This window comes from Cyprinus carpio, chromosome A20, assembly GCF_018340385.1.
Source record: "Cyprinus carpio isolate SPL01 chromosome A20, ASM1834038v1, whole genome shotgun sequence".
In the NCBI taxonomy this organism is placed as follows: Eukaryota; Metazoa; Chordata; class Actinopteri; order Cypriniformes; family Cyprinidae; genus Cyprinus; species Cyprinus carpio.
The window spans coordinates 20951287-20971585 of NC_056591.1; the positions used below are offsets into that span (position 1 = coordinate 20951287).

The 20299-nt window shown below is 37.3% G+C and overlaps 3 protein-coding genes and 1 pseudogene across 3 annotated transcripts; 1 reads left to right on the top strand and 3 right to left on the bottom strand.

Moving 5' to 3' along the window:
* Positions 1-590: 590 nt before the first annotated feature.
* Positions 591-2964, bottom strand: LOC109084506 (coiled-coil domain-containing protein 25). Its single transcript, XM_042778339.1, has 9 exons — positions 2776-2964; positions 2477-2524; positions 2348-2387; positions 2175-2226; positions 2027-2102; positions 1844-1947; positions 1389-1591; positions 687-702; positions 591-620 (listed from the first exon to the last, which is right to left on the bottom strand). Exons 1-9 carry the CDS (start codon positions 2798-2800, stop codon positions 591-593), a joined length of 594 nt encoding a protein of 197 aa, XP_042634273.1. The 5' UTR covers positions 2801-2964.
* A 312-nt stretch (positions 2965-3276) lies between these two features.
* On the top strand, positions 3277-7910 carry LOC109084498 (N-acetyltransferase ESCO2-like). The gene is made up of 11 exons (XM_042778095.1): positions 3277-3427; positions 3925-3979; positions 4083-4965; positions 5048-5126; positions 5343-5376; positions 5657-5798; positions 5931-6062; positions 6154-6243; positions 6327-6470; positions 7122-7306; positions 7383-7910. The coding sequence occupies exons 2-11, from the start codon at positions 3936-3938 to the stop codon at positions 7513-7515; spliced, it is 1866 nt and encodes a 621-aa protein (XP_042634029.1). The 5' UTR covers positions 3277-3427; positions 3925-3935; the 3' UTR covers positions 7516-7910.
* Positions 7911-8562: 652 nt separating this feature from the next.
* LOC109084511 (lymphokine-activated killer T-cell-originated protein kinase homolog) lies at positions 8563-12110 on the bottom strand. Its single transcript, XM_042778096.1, has 8 exons — positions 11974-12110; positions 11735-11808; positions 11480-11573; positions 11243-11382; positions 10974-11143; positions 10725-10854; positions 9821-9997; positions 8563-9067 (listed from the first exon to the last, which is right to left on the bottom strand). Exons 2-8 carry the CDS (start codon positions 11802-11804, stop codon positions 8832-8834), a joined length of 1017 nt encoding a protein of 338 aa, XP_042634030.1. The 5' UTR covers positions 11805-11808; positions 11974-12110; the 3' UTR covers positions 8563-8831.
* Positions 12111-16562: 4452 nt separating this feature from the next.
* On the bottom strand, positions 16563-17663 carry LOC122149062 (annotated as a pseudogene).
* Positions 17664-20299: the final 2636 nt, after the last annotated feature.

The following is a 20299-nucleotide window of genomic DNA, read 5'->3' on the forward strand; positions in this document are numbered from 1 at the left end:
ATATTTTACTATTGAAAGCTTAAACAAAGCAATATTATGTATTTCAGTTCTGTAAACAGCTTTAATTATTTTAAAATGAGTATTTATATGATTTAAGAAATGTACAACAACAGACGTGAACTGAGAAAGTCAAAGATTTATTTAGTTTAGGACATCACCAAAGTTTAGGCATGTCTTTCAATGGTATCACTCCAAAAAGGGTTATCATTTACAAGCACAAATACCCTAAAGGTCTTAGTGTACACATCCATTAACATATCTCCACAGTGAGTATCTTTAATTCATCCAAAAACATCAACAACAATACTGTGTAAAATACAGAACCAGCAGAGATCTTTCAATTCTTCTGGTTTAAATTGGCAATCTGATCTATCTTGTCAGTTCATTTTTACATACTTTACATATTGCATTTATATTTTCAAAGGAATGACAAAAACAAATGCTATAGAACAGTCCTGGCATTGTGCTTTATAGGCACAAGTACTGTTTCTTACTGATGGCTCATTTCTGATGTCTTCCCTTCCTTTGACAACTAAGATATTGTGGGGGAAGATGTTGGGTCTTATTAATCGCAGATTCATTCCTTTACTTTACATGAAGTCATCTGAATCATAGCCATCCTGCAGAAAAAATGATCATATCATGTCATAAAAGAATTTGTGCCAGTTCACTTCATAACACTAAACTATAAATGAATAATTCCTACAGGAAAACAGATGTTACAAGTAAGTACACAAAAAGGATGCCTGTACCTGTAAATATTTTCTGCCTGTACCTGTAAATATTTTCTCAAAGGATTACACAAAAAGTAAACATTTACCCAAAAACATTACACAAAAAGGATGCCTGTACCTGTAAATATTTTCTCAAGGACAGATTCTGATGTACTAACTAAGGTTATTTTTTATTATAGTTATCATTTATGCATCTACAGTCTGAGACCACTTTGAAAATATTGCATAATATGGAGCAAAAAGAGTGATTTAACAAATAGAATATATATATGTATATATGTATATGTATATATATATATGTATATATATATATATATATATATATATATACACAAACACATAAAAACAGAATATTCACTCACTTATATGATCAGCCTAAACTGTTATGCTGATAATATAATTTGTCATGACATTTTTTTGAGTTGGAAAATGCGAAATAAACATATTTACACTAGTGGTCTCAAACCTTTGGACGCCAGTGTATTTAAAAAAAAATTAAAGGGATAGTTCACCTTTAGTTGCTAGTCTTAGTTTTTTTTTCCATACTATGGAAGTCAGTGAGGACCAGCAACTGAAGGTGAACTATCCCTTTAATTGTTTATGTTGAGGTTATGAAATGCATAATATGCTCAACATTTTAACAACATGCAGCACCTTAATTCTTCCATCTCTTTTTTCATCTTCATTTCTTCCTTCTCCTTTTTCTTCTGCTCTTGTAATTGAGCCTTTTTCTCGCTTCTTTCCTCTCTGTCCCGGGACTCCTTCTCAGCAGCAAGATCAGGATAGCGCTCCTCTTGTGTTTTCTCTAGTCTGTTGATGATTTCGTTGATTTTCTTTTCTACTGCCACAATTTTCACCTGTTGATATTGTATAGTGCATGGATATTTACACAGAATTCACAATTATTTAGAAGATTTCAAAGTACGATAGTAATGCCTGAGCACCTTAGAATCACACAGACTTTCTTCAGACAGGCAGTAAAAGGTATTTTTACTAACTTACTCCGATTGGTTTAATTTCTGTAATTTCAAGCTGATGCATCCTAATAAAAGTTTTGGATCAGAATTGGCTGCAGTGTGAACAAAATCATAGTTTATCTCTCCTCATACCTCCTTCTGCCGATGGAAGCCTATCTGCCCGACATCCATGTCTGCTGTTTTTTTGAGATTGCCCCATGGTGTGTAGACAACATTAATATTGTTCATTTTGCAACCTATAAATAAAAATACATTATAGAAAATTCCTTAAATAGCATTATTATCAATGCTTATGTTTCTTGTAAAGAAGCATACCTTGAATGCTGTTGTTTTTGACCAGCTGAGTACAGTCAATCAAGACTTCTTTTGGTATGTCTTCTATCGTTGTACCCTTTAATTGAGAACATAATAAATGTTGACACAGAAATATTATAAATAAAACTGTAGGTTAAAAATATGATACCTTGGGCATTCTTAGATATACATGGGCAGATGAGAGCTTGTCCACGTGGAACCTGGAACACAAGAGGCTTTCACTGCACTAATATATTAAACTAATATTTCACAGCAGAGCAAAACTAAAAAATAATAATTCATTTGTGGTGGCAAGCACCAAAAAAAATTTTTTTTTCTCACCAAATATCTTCAGGCCATCCATATTTTATAAGATCTTCATCTGTTGAAAAACAAAAAGTTATTGATGTTCTGACAAGCACAGGGTGAGGGTGCTGAAAAAATATTATTTACAAGGAATTCAGTACTTACTTTCATATTTATCTTTGCCCATATAGATGGTATAGGGCGGTGAGACAACTGTACAAGAGAAGCATGCATTGCAACTTTTTAAAAAGCAGTTTTTGTTTGTTTGTTTATTCTTGTTACTTATCTGAAGACACACCATCTCAAAATGTCAAGTTACAGTATATTGCAGTTTTGATCATCTTTCTTTTTGTTCCATGTTGTATTATTATTAGCATTATAATTGTTTCGTATTTAAACTGTCTTTATGGACAACATAAACACTGTTTTGCATGAGCACAGGAAGCACGCAAGTCACTACTCACCGGCGCTTTTAAAGTAAAACACCATCCTTTTAAGCAAAGACGCAACCTTTCAATGGTCTCGCTATTATGTATTTAATAAAACATCGAGCACATCAGAGGTAATAATCTGCTTCAGAGACACATGTCATGTGCTCCATCTATTCCGACCACAACAGGAACAAGCAGCGCTCCAACCACGTGATTCTCGGTGAAGGAATCATTTATTTGAATCACATCTCGGTTGAAACGATTGTTACTAAACGATTCAGGTTTGAACAATTCGTTCCGAAGTTCCGAACTGTGCTCACATCAGCAAATACTTCCGTGGGTTCTGATAAATAAGAAACTTTTTTAATGTTTACCCAAATTATTAAGTATTTAGATTCTAAATTACTTTTTTGTGGGAACTGAATGGCTACAACAATCTGAATCGGAGCGCTCAGTTTGTTGAACCGGTTCTTTGAAACAAACTGTTCGAAAGAACCGATTCGTAGAGATGAATCGCACTTAACCGGAAGTCATACACAGTCGTTGTTCCGTTTCCGTGTGCGCCACAGTTGACTTTGGCGCGTTGTTCAAAACAGACCGCGGGAGAAGGGAGATATTTGCCGCGATTATTTTGTCCAGGTGTTTCCACACCGAATCAAAAATAGAATCGGATTTATTTGACCTGGTATGTGAACTACTTCATATATTGTTACATTGTCAGTATTAGAACGAGGTTTGTGTTGACTGTGGGATCTTGCGCGTATTTTTAACGAGATGTTGTTTGTTGTCAACTAATTGGCGCCTAGAAAATAGCTGCGGTATAAATTAATGATTTGTATTGAAAATTATGTTCTATATTCTACCTATGAGCCAAACTACATGTATCGTTATCATAGCAATAAGCTTGACATGAAAACACATAACGTTTGATTCTTTTGAATCTCTCAGTTTAAAGTCACCGAGTAAGTTATTTTCACTGTCTACTGACGCAAATTATGAATTTTGTCGATTTTTGTTTACTAAATTTGATCATTGTAAGTTACTACTTTTTCACCACAGTCCTCATATGATAAGTGGAAGCAAAATTATATTACAGAAAAATATCAGAATGTTCCAGAAATGCACAATCTGCCGTCCTATAGGAGGTTCTTGTCATGTTGATTCCCTGTCTGCTCATTTCAGGTGATTTGAAGATGTTATCCCGAAAAAGAAAACATGGCTCTCCAGATGCTGAGAGGTATGTGATGTCATTTTGTTAGATATTAGATAATGAAATGTACTTTGCTCTTATGACACAGATAGTAAACAATTTATTTCCGTTTTGTTTAAACCCACCACAGTAACCCATCTAAGAAACAAATAACAAGCCTGAGAAACTCTCCAAGAAGAGCCACTCGACAAAAAGAGAATATTCCCATCTCGCTGGCATCACCCCAAAAGATTCTCAGTACACCTAAGAAGATCCCGAGGACCTCTTCGCTAAAATCTCCTCCAAAACAAATCTCGCCACGAAAAACTGTATTGGGAGCGGGATCCTTCTACAGCAAGCAGAAACCTCTTTATCTCACACCTCTGGAAAGGAAGCTGTTAAAGGAAACCAAGTCACCACCATCAGTCCCTAGCAAAGAACCACCACATCTCCCTTTGAATGCTGGGAATCCTGTTAAAAAGCCAGTGAGGAAGGTCCAAATGAAAGGCAGTGCCACAGGTCCTCAGTCTAACCTAAAAGGTTACTTTATCGCGAAACCCAAAGGGAAAAGTCCCTCTGACACGCAAACAGATCAGTCGTTGAGGGCCATGGTGGCCCCGATTTCATTTAGCAGTATGAAATCCAAGAGTAAACCCAAGCTGGTTGTAGGAGCAGCTTTCTTCGGCACTGGAAAAAAGCCCACTTCAATGTTCAAAAGATCTGCACAGAACACAAAGCCTAAACAACCCTCAACCTATGAGAAACCCACAAAGGAGAAGGAAGCGCAGACAGCACCAGGAGAACGTTCCCCAGTCCGCCGTGCCATCTTCTTAAAAAAGCACCTGAGTGCAGACAACACAATTAAAGTTACCGCTGATAAAGTTGCTGAGGACAGCGAGTCAGTGCAAGTGATGTTGAGCCCCGAGCAGATGTCTCCTCATGTCCTGGCACATATGCATGGTATTACCAAAGAGTTAAAGGTGGTTTTGAGGAGATCCATTAGTCCCAACAGATCCACTGAAGCTGGTAGCCAGGTGATATTGAACTGTTGAATTTTCTGCTAGTAACTATGTAAAGCTTTTATCATCTTTTTCTCAAACTGAAAATGTTTTCCAGGACTCACCGGCAAAAACAGATTCGGTGTTTGATGTGAGTGACATACCACCACCAGATCACAACAGCTCTCTTGATGAAGGTATAAAACATCAACTAATTATCTATAAAAACAAAAATATATTTTATTTTATAAACAAGTAATTTTTATTATATATTATTTTTCTTACTTTCTAATTTGATCAGTTTATCTTAGATAATTTGTTAAATTATTTTTTATAAATACAGTTTTTAAAGCAAAACAATATCTGATTTTTTTAACGTTTTGTAATTTATTTTTATTGCTCCCTTTTCAGAGAGTCATCTGTCTATCCCATCTTTGGCACTAAGAGGTAAGACAGGCATATACTCATTTATTCCTAATGCAGCTGTGGCAAAATTATATGTCACACTGAGGAAGTGGGGGGAGCATGGTCACAGAAAAAAGCAGTCCTGGTTACTGTAAAAAATGTATAAAGTTTCAAAAGCTTAGCTGCATAAGGCTAATGTTATAGAATAACCTAATGACATTGTGTTGTGTGCCTGCCAGGTTATATTCAGTCTATCAGTTATGTCATGACCACGTAAAGTGTCTTGTTTGATCCTCATCAGTTGTTCTTATCTTTGTTTTAGATCTCAGAAAAAAGGGGTTTTGTCACCACCGCTGAACACTAGCACTCCTTCTGCACTGACTGGTACTTCTGCTCTGAAGGCCAAAGAGAGAACTGCCTTGAGAAGAGAGATGAAAAAGCAAACAGATAACCAGCTTATCATTGTGAGTTTTTATTTTTTTTAATTTTTTTATTAATCCTCTTCGTCCCACGTGAGACATAAGGCCACATTGTGAGTACTGTTGGAGAGAAATAAACTGGTAGTTCTTTTTCACCTAATGTGTCCGGTATATTAGGATGCTGGTCAGAAGCAGTTCGGCGCCACCACGTGTGGGTCCTGTGGGATGCTGTACAGTACAGATAGTCCAGAGGACAACTTCCAGCACACGCAGTTCCATCAGCGCTTCTTGGACACCATTAAGTTTGTGGTGAGCCGTCATAATTTTTTTTTTATCAATGCAGCTGAGCAATTCTGCTGGAAAAAATATTGCAATTTCACATAATTTTGTATGTTTCTAGGGCTGGAAAAAAGAGAGGGTTGTGGCAGAGTTCTGGGATGGAAAGATTATTCTCGTTCTTCCTGATGATCCTAAGTATGCCACAAAAAAGGTATGCTGGCAGTGATTGGTTATAGTTTAAACACTGTCCAGCGAAACCTCCAGCATGTCCTAACCTATGCTGCTTTGTTTCAGGCAGAGGACGTGAGACGGATTGCAGACAGTGAACTGGGCTTTCAGCAGATCACCCTCAGTAGCCCGAGCTCAGCTAAAACCTACCTGTTCATTAACAGCGACAGGATGGTGGTGGGATGTCTGGTGGCTGAAAATATTAGACAGGTGAGTGTTTAACAAAATAATTCTACCATTTGACTTCAGTTCAGTATCACTGCCATTCTGAGCTATAAAGTACAGTTGACAGTGTTTCTGTGGTCTTAAAGGGTTTTAGGTTACCCCTTCCACAAGTTTAGGACTAAAAAGGTTTCAAATCTGAGCAGAAATGTCATGGCATTAAATGCTACATACATTGCAAAATAATAATAATAATCCTCAGTATTTTTTTTCCCCAAAAAAACAAAACAACTAAACATAATTAAATCAAAATAAATTTACATCAGATTCAAAAACACAAAACTATTTTCAGAAATTTGAATGAATTTGAACTGAATTAAGTTGGCAGATATTTGTTCTTTTGTACTAGAAAACAAGAACTTAATTTTTATCAGTTTCTCAAACACAAAACTATTTTCATTTTGCTTCTCAAGTAAATGTAGATTTAAGAATCTTTAGACATTTGTACTAGAAAACAAGACAAAAATAATAATTAAGCAGTGTGATATTCTAGTGGTTAGGAGCAGAGCTATTCAAGCCTTGAGCTAAATTTGTGTAAAAAAAAAAAAAAAAAAAAAAAAAAAAACAATTACCATCAAAAAACCTGCAGAAACCCTGAACTGGTCTTGCTAAACTCTCATCATACCTGATATCAATTAGGGTTTTCGGGTGCTGGAACAGCAAGAGCAAGCCAAAGACATGAGCAAGGAGGATTTCATGGAGCACCACAGAGCCTGGTGCTGCTCTACAGTGCCGGAACAAGCCATCTGTGGTGTCAGTCGCATCTGGGTTTTCAGTCTGATGAGGAGGAAGGGCATCGCCACTCGCCTTCTGGACACTGTCAGGTACTTTAACATTTAAAAAAAAAAAATTATAGTGGGAGTTTGCTTCTGTATATAAAATAGTTTCTTACTGATTCAGGACTACTTTCATGTACGGGAGCCACCTGACCAAAGAGGAAATCGCCTTCTCTGACCCTACACCAGAAGGAAAGCTGTTTGCTACGAAGTACTGCGAGACGCCAACATTTCTGGTGTACAACTTCATCAGTTAAAGAAAAACGTTTCGTGTAGGTTTTAGTATGATTGCATTTGTGAATGCTTTTATAAGTTTTTAATAGATAAAAAATTGTTAGATGTTCAAATGAAGTTCAGTCTAATATCATGTAGTGTTCCAGATTTGTTCAGGAGAAAATCCATGTTTTACTGTTGTGCAAAGATTGATGGATTGTCTTTGAAAGTGAGTTCATGAATTCATGTTTAAGACACTTTACATTAGCACAAATGCAAGCTCTGTTAAACCGTTAACTAACGTGGCTTACATGTTCCTGTTTGGAAAATTAGACTCTGTATGTTTTCCTTGAAGTTGTTAAATGAACAAGACATTTCATTTGAACATGCTTCTTGCTTTTGTACATATTTTTAAATAAATTGTACTTCATATTTTTGGTATTGTCTTTGTGTAAATCTGTCTGTCATAGTGAGTTTCAAGAATCTTTGAAATGATTCACATATGGTATTTTTAAGAGGGTTGCCCATTATATATGTGTAATTGATGAATACCATTTCCATAAACTTTTAATAAAGTGTAGAGCTTAGGTTAATGATCTCTACTTAAGTTTTCAGTTTATAATGAATCTTTTGGTTTGAGTTGTTAATTTGATTTAGTCTTGTGTGAAATTCAAATATTCCAAATAGTTTTAATTACTCTGCACATAAAAATTTCCATTCGGTCATTTGAAAAGAAATAGCAAAATGTTTAAAGTTTAGAGCAGAGGTTTTTAAACTCTGATCCAGAGGGTGCAAGTGAGTCTGGAAAAAAATATGAGAAACATATTAAATTACTGTATACTTTGTTTATTCTTATACGTTCGTTCACAACAGAAAGTAAATAAATGCATCCATGGCATCACGAATCTTTGAAAACCTTTAGTTTAGAATAGACTAGCAGGTAATACAACAGGGCACGCTAACTTCAAATGGAAATTTTCATGTTGAATATAAATTACTCATTATACTCAGCTATTTTGTGATTTTAGTCAATATAGTCTTTGAGAACTTGCCCTTTGCGAGAGGGAAAAAAAAAAACTTCCATCCATCCAAAAATTCAGAGTCATTCATTTAGCATGTGTGCTGATTTTACACACAAAGAACATGGTTCAAAAACAGATTTGAATTCAAATTGCACTGACAAGTACAGTATCTAGAATGTCTGAATAGATCAACAGAGTACATAAGAACATATGTAACATGACTAAATCCTCAACAGAAAAGTATTTACAACGTGAAAAAGCACCAGCTCACAAAGTAAAATTATAGACAAAACAGTAACTAGACCCAGCAAACATACAATATATTTAACAGTGAACATTTAATCAACTATAATGACCTCACTGCTTTTGTCACAAAGCTGGGTGTTTGACTCCAGCACCTGAACAATGTGAGCTGCAGAGGGTCTTTTATGGGGGTCTTCTTCTGTACAGAGACAGAAGAGCTCCACCATCCTCTGATAAGCCCCTCCGAGAGTGGCTGCGTCCAAAGCCGGACGGGTTCCCAGTCTCTCATAATACGCATCTTCATCAAAAAAAACAAAACAGAAATAAAAATCTAACAAAAAAGAAAAAATAAATTAAATCTTTAAACCAACCAAAAACCAAAAAATTTTTTTTAATTAATCACTTACCCCCATGTCGTCCCAAACCCAAACTTTGTTCGTCTTTGGAACACAATTTAAGATATTTTGGATGAAAAGCGGAAGGTTTGAGACTGTCCCATAGACTGCCAAATAAATAACACTGTCAAGGTCCAGGAAAGTATGAAAAGCATCATCAGAATACTCCATCTGCCATCAGTGATTCAACCTTAACGTTATGAATCGCTGTTTGCTTACAAACCAAAGCGTAAATACATGTAAAAAACGTATCCTTGTAGTGCGGCTGATTCAGAAGAGCGCTACGCTGATTTGGAGAGACACAGAGGAGAAGAATTGTTGGGCAAAACATATTGCGTAAAATGTGTAGTGCTAACTGTAAGTATGTCCAATAGTACAACGTTACAGTTGAATCACTGATGACAGATGGTTTATTCTGATGATGCTTTTCATACTTTCCTGGACACTGTTATTTATTTGGCAGTCTATGGGACAGTCTCAAACCTTCCGCTTTTCATCCAGAATATCTTAAATTGTGTTTGGAAGACGAACAAAGCTTTTACAGGTTTGGGACGACATGGGGTTAAGTGAATAATGACAAAATTTTTATTTTGGGATGGAGTATCCCTTTAAATCAAATTAAATCATGGAAAAGTGTGAAAATTGCCAAATATATTCAAAATAAGCTTAGGATAAAATAGTCATTTTACCATCATCATCACCCTCAGTGTCCAGCATCTCCAGGTGAGGAACAGCAAGTGTCATCATCTCCCACAGTGTGAGTCCATACGCAAAGATATCAGCTTTGTCTGAGATAACTCCATCCTCCAAAGCTTCCTTAGGATTCCACGGCTCTGTCCCAATGTAGTGGGCCTTTGGATCGCTCACTGAAGAAAAGACTCGAAACATCACAACACTGACAAGCATGTTGTACACAACATACTACACCCCTTCTACTGTCTGATAGTTAATACTTTACAAAGTTAAATGCCTTTTAGTATCATTCTAAAAATGATCAACCTTCAGGTCATGGTGCATGTGCCTTTTTGCTGTGAAACCTTTTCTGATTTTCATATAAGAATACATTTTATATTGTTATTAATATTTCAAGATGAACACTTACTAAATTGTTTATCTTGATTATCCACACATCATTTTGACTATTGCATTTAGCTAAATGCTTAGCCCCCAAGAATAAATTCAAAGCTTTAATCAAAAATAAGCATTTAAAGATCATCCTTAGACATATTACTGGGAGATACAGAGTAGTTCTGATACTATTTATATTTATATGCATTTTATGTAAGCAGTCTGTTATAACGATCTCACTGATTTACATTACAAGCTACCAGAATTTCTTTTTAGCCATATAAATATCTGAAACTGTACATAAAAGTCCGCTGTATCAAATATGACACTCAAAAAAAAAACACATATGCAACAGATTCTTCAGACTATTATTTCATATGTCAGATTTCATAGGATTAATAGAGTACTTCTCAACTGATGGGCCATCATTCAAAATGAAAAAAAAGAAGAAAAAAGAAAACCTAAAGTAAAAGAATATGATTAAAGCAAGGGAAAATAATGCTGATATCTTAAATCCTTTCATACCCTGCATGTTTTCATCCAGTGGCAGTGACACACCAACATCACAGATTTTGATGCTTTCAAAGTCGCCCTTGATGACAACGTTGCATGATTTCATGTCTCCATGCAAAAGCTTTTTCTCATTGTGCAGGTACTGAAGAAATAAGACAAAACACAGAAGTAGAAGCACGAGATTACGTAATAACTACAATATTTAAAGATGGGAGAAAGCTGTAACAGTAAATTTACAAATATCTGATTTCACAACCACACCTGTAAACCACGTGCGACATGAAGAGCCACTTTTTCAATAGTGGCCACTGGAAATGCCTGCAGACCCTCCTCTCTTCTCCTCTCAATGAGGTCATTCAGAGACTGCTCTCCACCGTACTCCATCGCTAAACACTTAGAGCCGTCCTTCGCTGTGGTAAAAGCTCTGAAGCCTGAAACATACAGGAAATCATTCATTTAAATTGATGTTTGTCTTATAATCTTCACATTTACCATTACATTAAAATGTGATATTTTAAAGACATATTTACCAACAATATTGGGGTGATGAAGGTCTTTTAAGATCTTTGCCTCCTCACACAGACGCTTCTGATAAATTGTCATTTGACTTTTTGCACACTTGCTGTTGATCTTCTTAATGGCCCACGGTGAATGAGTGTGCTTACCCATCCTGATGTAAATAGTGGCATAGATGTTTCAACTTTTTTCATGACACTATAATGCGGTAGGTAGTGCAAACATGCATCAAATATATGTATGTAAGTTACCTGTTCATGAGAAAGACGTTGACTCCAGTCCCACAGCCGAGCTTCTTCATGAAAGGAGAGGCAGGAATGGTGACCGGGGTCCCACATGCACTGACTAATAAAACAATACATTTAAGTTAATTAACTATTTTAATGTTTTCCAGAAAAAAAAGGCAATATTTTGTTCAAGATGGGACGTTAGAACATCTTGATAATGAGAAAGTCAATGTAACGTGTATTGTAATCATAGCATCAGACGTTTAAAGATCACTTTACCTGGATTTTTCACTTTTGCAGGCTTGCAAGGCGTTTTAAAGGCACTAGGTGATTCTTTGTTGGCCTCCATTTCTCTAAAATTAAACAATAAAAGATTTTCATTTTTTTTTTTTACTTGCATTGTTACAATCCGTAAGACAAACGTTACAAACAAGTCTAATCACGCTATACTCAATATCAAACGTCAATTCATAATGCGTAATATGACTTATATAGATAATGTAAACAATTTCAATTACATTAGATAAGAAGAACTTCAGAGATGCTGAAATACGCGCTCGTATTTGAAAATCACCGGTCAGTCTGACGTCAAATGAACATAAAGCTACAGTGTCCGTAGAGGGACAAAACTGACTGCGTACGTTTCCGTTTAAAAAAAAAAAATGTATTGTTCTTTCTCATTCTTCAGTGTTACTCAAAATGTGTAATAAAGCAGAAATAAAATATAAATATTAGATTAAAAGTAATACAATGAAATAGGTTTAAGCTGAAGCACTAAAACTACTGGAATTAAATGAAAACTGAACTAAATCTAAAATAGCAAAAAATTCAACCTAAATAGTAATAAACAAATAAATAAAATGACAAACAACTAAAATTAAAATGAAAACTGATCAATAAAGACCCAATAATAATAATAAATAATTTAAAATATTAATAAAAACTATTGTATTATATTAATAATACTAAAATAACACTGGCCCTTCAACAAAACGCCTTTTATTTCAGAAAGATTTCCCCCCGTTTCTTTGGGTGTCAAAATGGAAAAATAGCGCACACATAAATTAAACTAATATAAACATTAAAAAATAATTAAAAATACAATTCATATTTAATTGCATCCATATATGGACCACAAAAAAAAAAAAAAACAAAAAAAACATGTAAACTATTTAATGGCATACCTGTCAACCCTCCCGTGTTTCCCGGGATTCTCCCGTATTTTACCATTCTATCCCGCTATCATTGCGTTTAAATATTTTCCCGTATTTCTCCCGTATTTTTAATATTTCTATAAAAAAAATACCACTGGGCGTATTTTTGCTATATTCGCCTCCGGTAAAACTCCCATAATTTGTATGGCCCAAACCTTAGGCTACATGAATAATCACGACAACAAATTCCAAGGTTGCCCAGTTGCCAGATCTTGTACGAAACGCATCCTTCTCACACAATTGACACATACAAGTTTCAAACCATTTGTTTCCTCAACTTGGCAACCTACAATAGTGACGAGTACCGTTGGAAGGAAAGGATAGAAACGGGACAGGAGGAGAAGACTCAGGTGGTGCTCCGGTGAAAAAACAACAAATATACATGAAAATTGAGATAGCTCGCACATCAAAAGACTATGGTTTAATTGATTAAATATGAGCGCTGCAAGTTGCAAAATCAGATTCTTGACGAAAAGCGAAATAAATAATAGATAATCAATTACAATTTAGAGCTTGGGAAACTACGTCACTGCGCATTGCATTCTGGGTAGTCGCGGCCATGTTTGGGGACACGCTCGTCAGCTGTCAATATATTAGTACACAGCGATAATAAGTAGGAATAACAATGGACCGAACAATGAACAAGTGTAAGATTACATATAAAGAAAAACTCAAGAAGGAAGCAAAGTTGCGGTACTTAGAAAAAATCAAGACAATCAACGAACTCGATCCGTACGAACACAAAGAATGGTCTGATGATCTTAACGAGCTGCCGCACGTAACCTTCCCCGATGTATTTTCATACCTTGTTTGTAGTGTCAGTGCGTACACATCTGATCAATTTAAAAAATTATAAATCTCTCGAATCCCACTTGCAATTTACAAATGGATGGGTGCAGGACCTTCAGATTTTCCGCGTCAACGAGCAGAAAACGGTTGTTCGCACAAAGGTACGTTATGTAATAAAACACATTTCTATCACTCTTAACATCAGCAGCATATGTTAGTCTTGAGTTTGATTCTGGCTGGCTGCCCACGGGGTGTGTGTGTTCACGGGGCTGTGCAATTAATCACATGGGAATCAATCTGCAGTAATGAACGCAATAATGCCTAATTGTCAGGGAACTGTGGCTCTGTGTAGTAAATGCCGCTCCCTCTGAAAGCAGGTAATGAAGATTTACTACAAATCATGGAACCGGCTTTACTGATGAGATGCGCATGCGATTAATTGCACAGCACTGGTGGGTGTGTTCACTGTTTGTGTGTGTGTGTGTGTGTGTCTAGTGTGAGGCCTTATTCATATAACATGATTTGAGATATTTGTCTTGTTAATCATTCATTTTGTACTTACCTTAGTATTTTCTATATATAATAGGTTTTGCACTCTCAACGCCTTAATGAACCTCCACTCAAGCCATGGGTAATCCTCAGCTCCAGTGGCCAAGTAGAGTGTGCACACTGCACATGCATAGCTGGCATAGCAGAGTCTTGCACACATGTTGGGGCTCTCCTTTTTAAAATCGAAGCAGCAGCAGTTCGGATACGGGGGACCAAGACTGTCACTGATGTTCCAGCTTACTGGATGATGCCCGCTAACGTGTGATAAGGTCCAAGCAGAAGTAGCAGAATTTCAGGGATTCACCACTGGTGCAGCTAAGAGAATGGCACTTGACAAGTGCATCAGTGGAGAGAGCAGAATTTCAGGGATACGTACTCATTTAGGCTCCACGAATCATTGTGCACATGAGCCCACACTTTCAGACCTGTCACCCCCTGCTTCAGATTTTGCACACTCACAGCAAGGCCGTTTGTCTTTCTGGGGATGGAGGAGTATTACCATCATTATATCGACCCAGTTAAGCCACATGTATTGCCAAAGTCCCTACAGCATCTTCGTGACCCAGGAAAGGATGGATGCGATCTACCCGTCCTGTTCCAGCATTGCAACACCCTCACACACCTGGTAGCAGTAACAGAGACACAGGCAGCTGCAATTGAAGCTCAGACGAGACTGCAACATCGATCATCTGTCTGGTACACATCAAGAGCAGGAAGAATAACAGCTTCCAATATGCATGCCGTTATGTCCTCTAGTGTTGAGAAACCAGCCACATCAACTGTGTCAATAGTGTGTTATCCCAAAAAAAAACAGCAACATCAGCTGCCATCAGATGGGGGATAGACAATGAAGGAACAGCAAGGCAGGTCTATGTCACAATGGCAGCACCTCACCACACAAACCTAAAAAGTGGATCAATGTGGATTTATCATAAATCCATTATTTCCTGAGGTTGGGGCATCACCTGATGGCCTCATTCACTGCACATGTTGTGGGAAAGGCTGTCTGGAAATCAAATGCACATTTAAGCACCGCAACAACTCCATCCTGCAGGCTTTTGCAGATGACAGCACTTTCTGTCTCCAGGTAACTGATGGGAAGTTACACTTGAAACAGACACACATGTACTACAGCCAAGTACAAACACAGATCTTCGTTACTGGATCACAGTTTTGTGACTTTGTTGTGTGGACAGAGAAAGACTGTGTTGTGGTTCGGGTCTTACCAGATGCAGACTACTGGACAACACTTCTAAAGAGGGCACAGGAGTTCTTCCACAAAGTTTCTCTACCTGAGCTTGTTTCTTGTTACTATACTCAACAAGCCTCCACAAAGACACCTGTTTCAACAGAGTTACAGCCATCTCGCACAAAAAGAACAAGAACACATACATGTGAGAACGTGCAAAGACTCTGGTGCATTTGCAAAGGGCCTGAAGATCTAGATGACATGGTGGCTTGTGACAATGAGAATTGTGTAGTCCAGTGGTTCCACCTCAGCTGTGTGGGACTCAGTCAGGCACCTTCAGAAACTGAGTCATGGCTTTGTACCTCCTGTACACACTGACACGTTGGAGTGTGTGTTTTTGTACTTATAGTTGTCTTGAATTAATTAGTTTTAATAATTGTCTATTTACCTTTTTTTCCACTTATTGCATTATGTTCTTGATAATTAAAGATTATACTATTACATGTTACACCTGTTGTATTTGCACAACAGTTACACTGAACTTCTAACTTTAATTGTTTTTCTATTTAACTTTTTACTATCAATGTTCTTTATACTTTAAGGTTATACTTACATTTTACACCTGTTGTATTTGCACTACACTTGCACTGAACCTCTAAATTTAATTGTTTTTTCCATTTAACTTCAACTTATTGCATTATCTTTTCTTGATACTTGAAGGTTAGACTGTTGTTACACGTTACTCCTTTTGTATTAGCACTACAAGTGCACTTAATGTATAAATTAAATAATTGTTTTTTTCTATTTAATTTTTTACTTATTGCCTTACATGTGGTCTTGATACTTGTTTACCTAATTATCTTTTGTTTTACACTGCCCCTTTACCTGTTTTATATGCGTTACTGTAAACCAGGGTTATTCAAATCTTACCCTCGAGGGCCAGTGCACTGCAGAGTTTAGCTCCAACCCTCTCACCTACCTGTGATTTTCTAACGATCCTGAAGACACTGATTAGCATGCTCAGGTGTGTTTGATCAGGGTTGGAGCTAAACTCTGCAGTGCACTGGCCCTCGAGGGTAAGATTTGAATAACCTCGCTATAAACTGTACACATTTACGTCAGTGTGTTATGATGCACAAACAAAGCGATACAAAATTAATCAATTTCACTGTTTATTATTGTAACAGGTGGTATGCAATATGCATAACACTAATAATGCAGGATATGCGTGTTTACATATTTACATGTGTGTGTATACAGTATATACACATTAATATTTCTTATTTATACACGCATGCATGTGTATTTATATATATACACACTTAGATATACACAGTACACAAACATTGATAAACACCAAACTTTGATTTTTTTGGATGTGATTAATTGTGGTCAAATAATTTGACAGCCATAGTTTATGGTTTCATGACAACGCTGGGGCACATATTAGTCAGGGCACAGCATACAGTCACTATCTTGTCCAGGAACGTCATGTCTTCACCTTGACATGGGAGTACCATGCTGACTGGTACAATTCCATTCAGTATGGTGTACTTTGTGCGTACACATCCAATCACCCTCTCCACATGGACCCTGAGGTGAGCTATCCGGCGTGTTTCCTCCACATCTTTTGCATCCAGCTGGCTGCGTCCTCTTGTGAATGCAGGTATTTTCACTTCTGCACACACGAGTCCAACACTGTCTCTGATGTCAAATCCACGATCTGCCAACACCAAGTCTCCAGGTAATAGTTTATTAAGAAGGCCACTATTCTCAGTCACATGTTTGTCACTGACACGACCTCCCCAACCTTGGGAAATGAAAGAGATAGAGCCTCGTGGTGTAATGCCAATGAGGTACTTTAGGGTGTGATGGTGTTTGTAGTGGGAAAATGTCTGTGCTCTAGCTTTGAGATTTGATGCTCTTTCAATGCGAATTTCAAAGCAGTCCACAATAAACTGCTGCTACTCGATTGCCAAAAGCCTCTACAAACTGATGTGGCATGGTGGCGTGTAAGCAGTGTGTCTCCGGCCAGTGCACCAAGGGTTTGAGATGTCTAAACCATTGTAACTATGGTATCTCTGAATGTGGTGGACACAGTCTTACGATCCACAGAGAAGAGGTATGCAATGTGCTGAATTGGGAGATTCAGCCTGAGGCGCATAAGTGTTGAAAGGAGCATTTGAAAAGGTGAGAGTTTTCGGCCAGTCTGTGGCAGGCAGGGAAGAAGCTGTGTCAGCACACCCATCAGAAGCGCAAGACATGGAAGCCCAGTTTAGTACTTCACCTTAGCATCATCACCTTTAAAAGAATCCTCATCCATTCTCTTTTGGGCTAGCTCTTCCTTCAGTCTCCTGTTCTCCTCCAACAAACGGTTAATTTCACCACGCCTGCAGCTACAAAGATGGCATTCCTGCTGTTCTGCAACGTTGTTATTTGAGCCTGTGTCGTCCAATTTGTGAGGCATCATTTGCTGTTGCAGTTTCATCCATCTGGCCAGCTACATGTAGTGGTGCAGGTGCAGCATTATCCCCTGTGACAGCTTGCAGTCTCCTTATACTCCGGTTTTAAACCGCCCAGAGTGCGTTGCTTTAACTTCTTTGTGCCCGAGATGCAACGATGGCACCCAGTCAGGATCACACTCCAGCATTTCATAGGCTGGTTTGCCTAAAAATAAAAGATACAATTATTTTATTGGTTATGTAGTTATTCAGCCAGTTACCAGCGATTATCAAGATTGTGGGTAAAGATGAGGGAAGGACTCAAACAGAAAGCAAAGGGCTTTATTGAATAATAAAGCAAAGCAAAGCAAAACAATAAAACAGCAGACACGAGAACACAACCAACGAAAACGAGACAAGAGCGTATGGTGAGGAAATGAAAATTTAAACACACAGAGGAGAGCGCACGCACGTTCACACAAAAACAATATACACCAGTGTCAGGGCTCTGTCACATAACCAAGAATAAACCAGACCAAAGTGACAACCCTGACAAAAATAAAGTTAAGCTAATAAAGTTTGCGGTGTAACAACAACTCCATTGCTAGTGGTAAAAAAAAAAAAAAATACAACAACAAAAGTTAAACGTGTTTTGTTTATAACTTACCTTTGTGAAGATGGCGTGAACAAACAAGCGTGTTTTCGGGAAATATTGTTGAAGGTGATGGTTTTCCTTCTTACTGCCGCTAACCAAGCCATGCGACGCCGCTTTGTTAACTCAGAGACCTGAGATCCAAGGTGCTGTTTCCAGGCGGGAAAGCTGAAAAATCGCACTCCGTTTGAAATTCTTTTCCCATGCCGTTCATGAGTGCGAGTATGGCAGTTAATTACACAACAAGCTTTCACCATTGTAACATATTTTTTTAACTGTACAAGCAAACAAAAACCGTCAATTAACAATTCAATACAGTACATTCAGCAGCGTCCGTGTCCCCCAAGTCCCAAAATGCATTGCGTTGCTGACATCACGTTCTCAGACTCTATATTCCTGACGAAAAGCGAAAGAATGAAGAGAGAATGAATTAGCATTTTTCAATAAGCTCTTCTATTTTTTATTTTAGTCCAAAGCCAAAAACGACCCTTCTTTATACGCAGAAAACACGCAGTTTAAATAATTGTTTGATAATAATTGTTCAAATTAATATAATATAATAATTGTTACTTTTGCCCCACCCCCGTCTCCCGTATTTTGGGACCCAAATGTTGAAAGGTATGATTTAAAAAAAAAAATAAAAAAAAAAAACATGTAAACAAGTGAAAAATACTTACATATTTCCACTAGATGGCAGCATGTAAGCATGGGAGTTGCTTAATGAACTAGTTGTGGTTGTTGATTTGTAAGTAATATTGCTTAAATGTTCTGCTATGCCAAAGGCAAGTCTACATAACCAAGTGGCCCGTGTCCAAGCATGCTTTTCTTTCTTTCTTTTTCTTTTTTTTTTTGTGCTTCACTGCAGGCTGCCATTTTTCAAGCTTTCGTGTAAAACACAAAGTAAATTACAGAGAGAGAGAGAGAGAGAGAGAGAGAGAGACTGGATCAAGAAACTAAAACACAAAGTAAATTACAATTCTATCGAACTCTAAAATCAAATTATGAATTGGAAGGTTATCTCCAGAGTGTCAGAGATACAAAGCAAAGAAGAAACCTAACCAAACCAAGTCCAAGCTAACACATCAAGCCATAGACATCGAGATGGGCAGGACACAGAAAGAGCTGGTTACCCAGAGAGCAAAAGGTGTGTGCTCACTGTCAGACAGGAGAGATCGAGACAGAGACACATTTCCTCCTTCACTGTCAGAAATACATATCCATAAGAAACCTCTACTTCAACAAATTCACCAACTTAATAAAGAACTTTACAGCCATTAGTGAAACAGAACAAATAAAGATAGTATTAGGAGAGGGACAGACAGCAGCACTGGCTGCGAGACACGTGTGGATGTGCCACAGCTTGAGAGACAGCAGCTGAACGTGTGTGTTGTGTCTGACCTCAGTGTGTTACCCTACTGTCCACCACAGTGATCCTTAGTATGTATGTGTGTTTTTATGTAAGTTAAAGACTGTGGTATCACGTGCTCACACGTTATAATGTGTTACAGTTTAATACTTCTAAGATGTTATAGTATTCCATTCTATTACTGTGATGTTATTATATTATTATTTTTATCTTTTTGGACATGTATACTAAGCTTTGGTAATATTGTATCTTTACAGTCATGCCAATAAAGCAATTTTGAATTGAATTGAATTGAGAGAGAGAGACCTACTAGAAATCAACTCTGGTCCGATTAAGTAAAGATATGCAAATCTGTTTGACCATTGAATGTTAAAGTAAATCGGCCATATTAAGAATGGGAACATAAAACCAAAAACCAAACAAATGCTTCACGAAAAGCCATGTGATCAGTACACAATACACAACATCTTTTCTACTCATGGCTTCAAGCATGACATTAACTTTTAACACGTTTGGCTCCGAGGGCTTGTGCTATATTGTCTGGCAAATTGTCTTTCATACTATGCCTTGAGCAAAATGAAGTAGATAATACTCCATGCTGTGCCATCTATTATAACTGGAAAAAGATAACAAAAGCACCTGGT

Bases quoted from the DNA above. Each gene is read 5' to 3' on its own strand.
- LOC109084498 (XM_042778095.1), top strand. From the start codon at position 3,936: ATGTTATCCCGAAAAAGAAAACATGGCTCTCCAGATGCTGAGAG. The intron at 5,377-5,656 runs GTAAGACAGGCA...TCTTTGTTTTAG, and splicing joins CCCATCTTTGGCACTAAGAG to ATCTCAGAAAAAAGGGGTTT. The intron at 5,799-5,930 runs GTGAGTTTTTAT...CCGGTATATTAG, and splicing joins CAGATAACCAGCTTATCATT to GATGCTGGTCAGAAGCAGTT.
- LOC109084506 (XM_042778339.1), bottom strand. From the start codon at position 2,800: ATGGTGTTTTACTTTAAAAGCGCCG. The intron at 2,227-2,347 runs GTGAGAAAAAAA...CTTGTGTTCCAG, and splicing joins GGATGGCCTGAAGATATTTG to GTTCCACGTGGACAAGCTCT. The intron at 1,948-2,026 runs GTATGCTTCTTT...TTTTATTTATAG, and splicing joins CAAAAACAACAGCATTCAAG to GTTGCAAAATGAACAATATT.
- LOC109084511 (XM_042778096.1), bottom strand. From the start codon at position 11,804: ATGGAGGCCAACAAAGAATCACCTAGTGCCTTTAAAACGCCTTGCAAG. The intron at 11,144-11,242 runs GTAAATATGTCT...TGTATGTTTCAG, and splicing joins TCATCACCCCAATATTGTTG to GCTTCAGAGCTTTTACCACA. The intron at 10,855-10,973 runs GTGTGGTTGTGA...TTATTTCTTCAG, and splicing joins ATGTCGCACGTGGTTTACAG to TACCTGCACAATGAGAAAAA.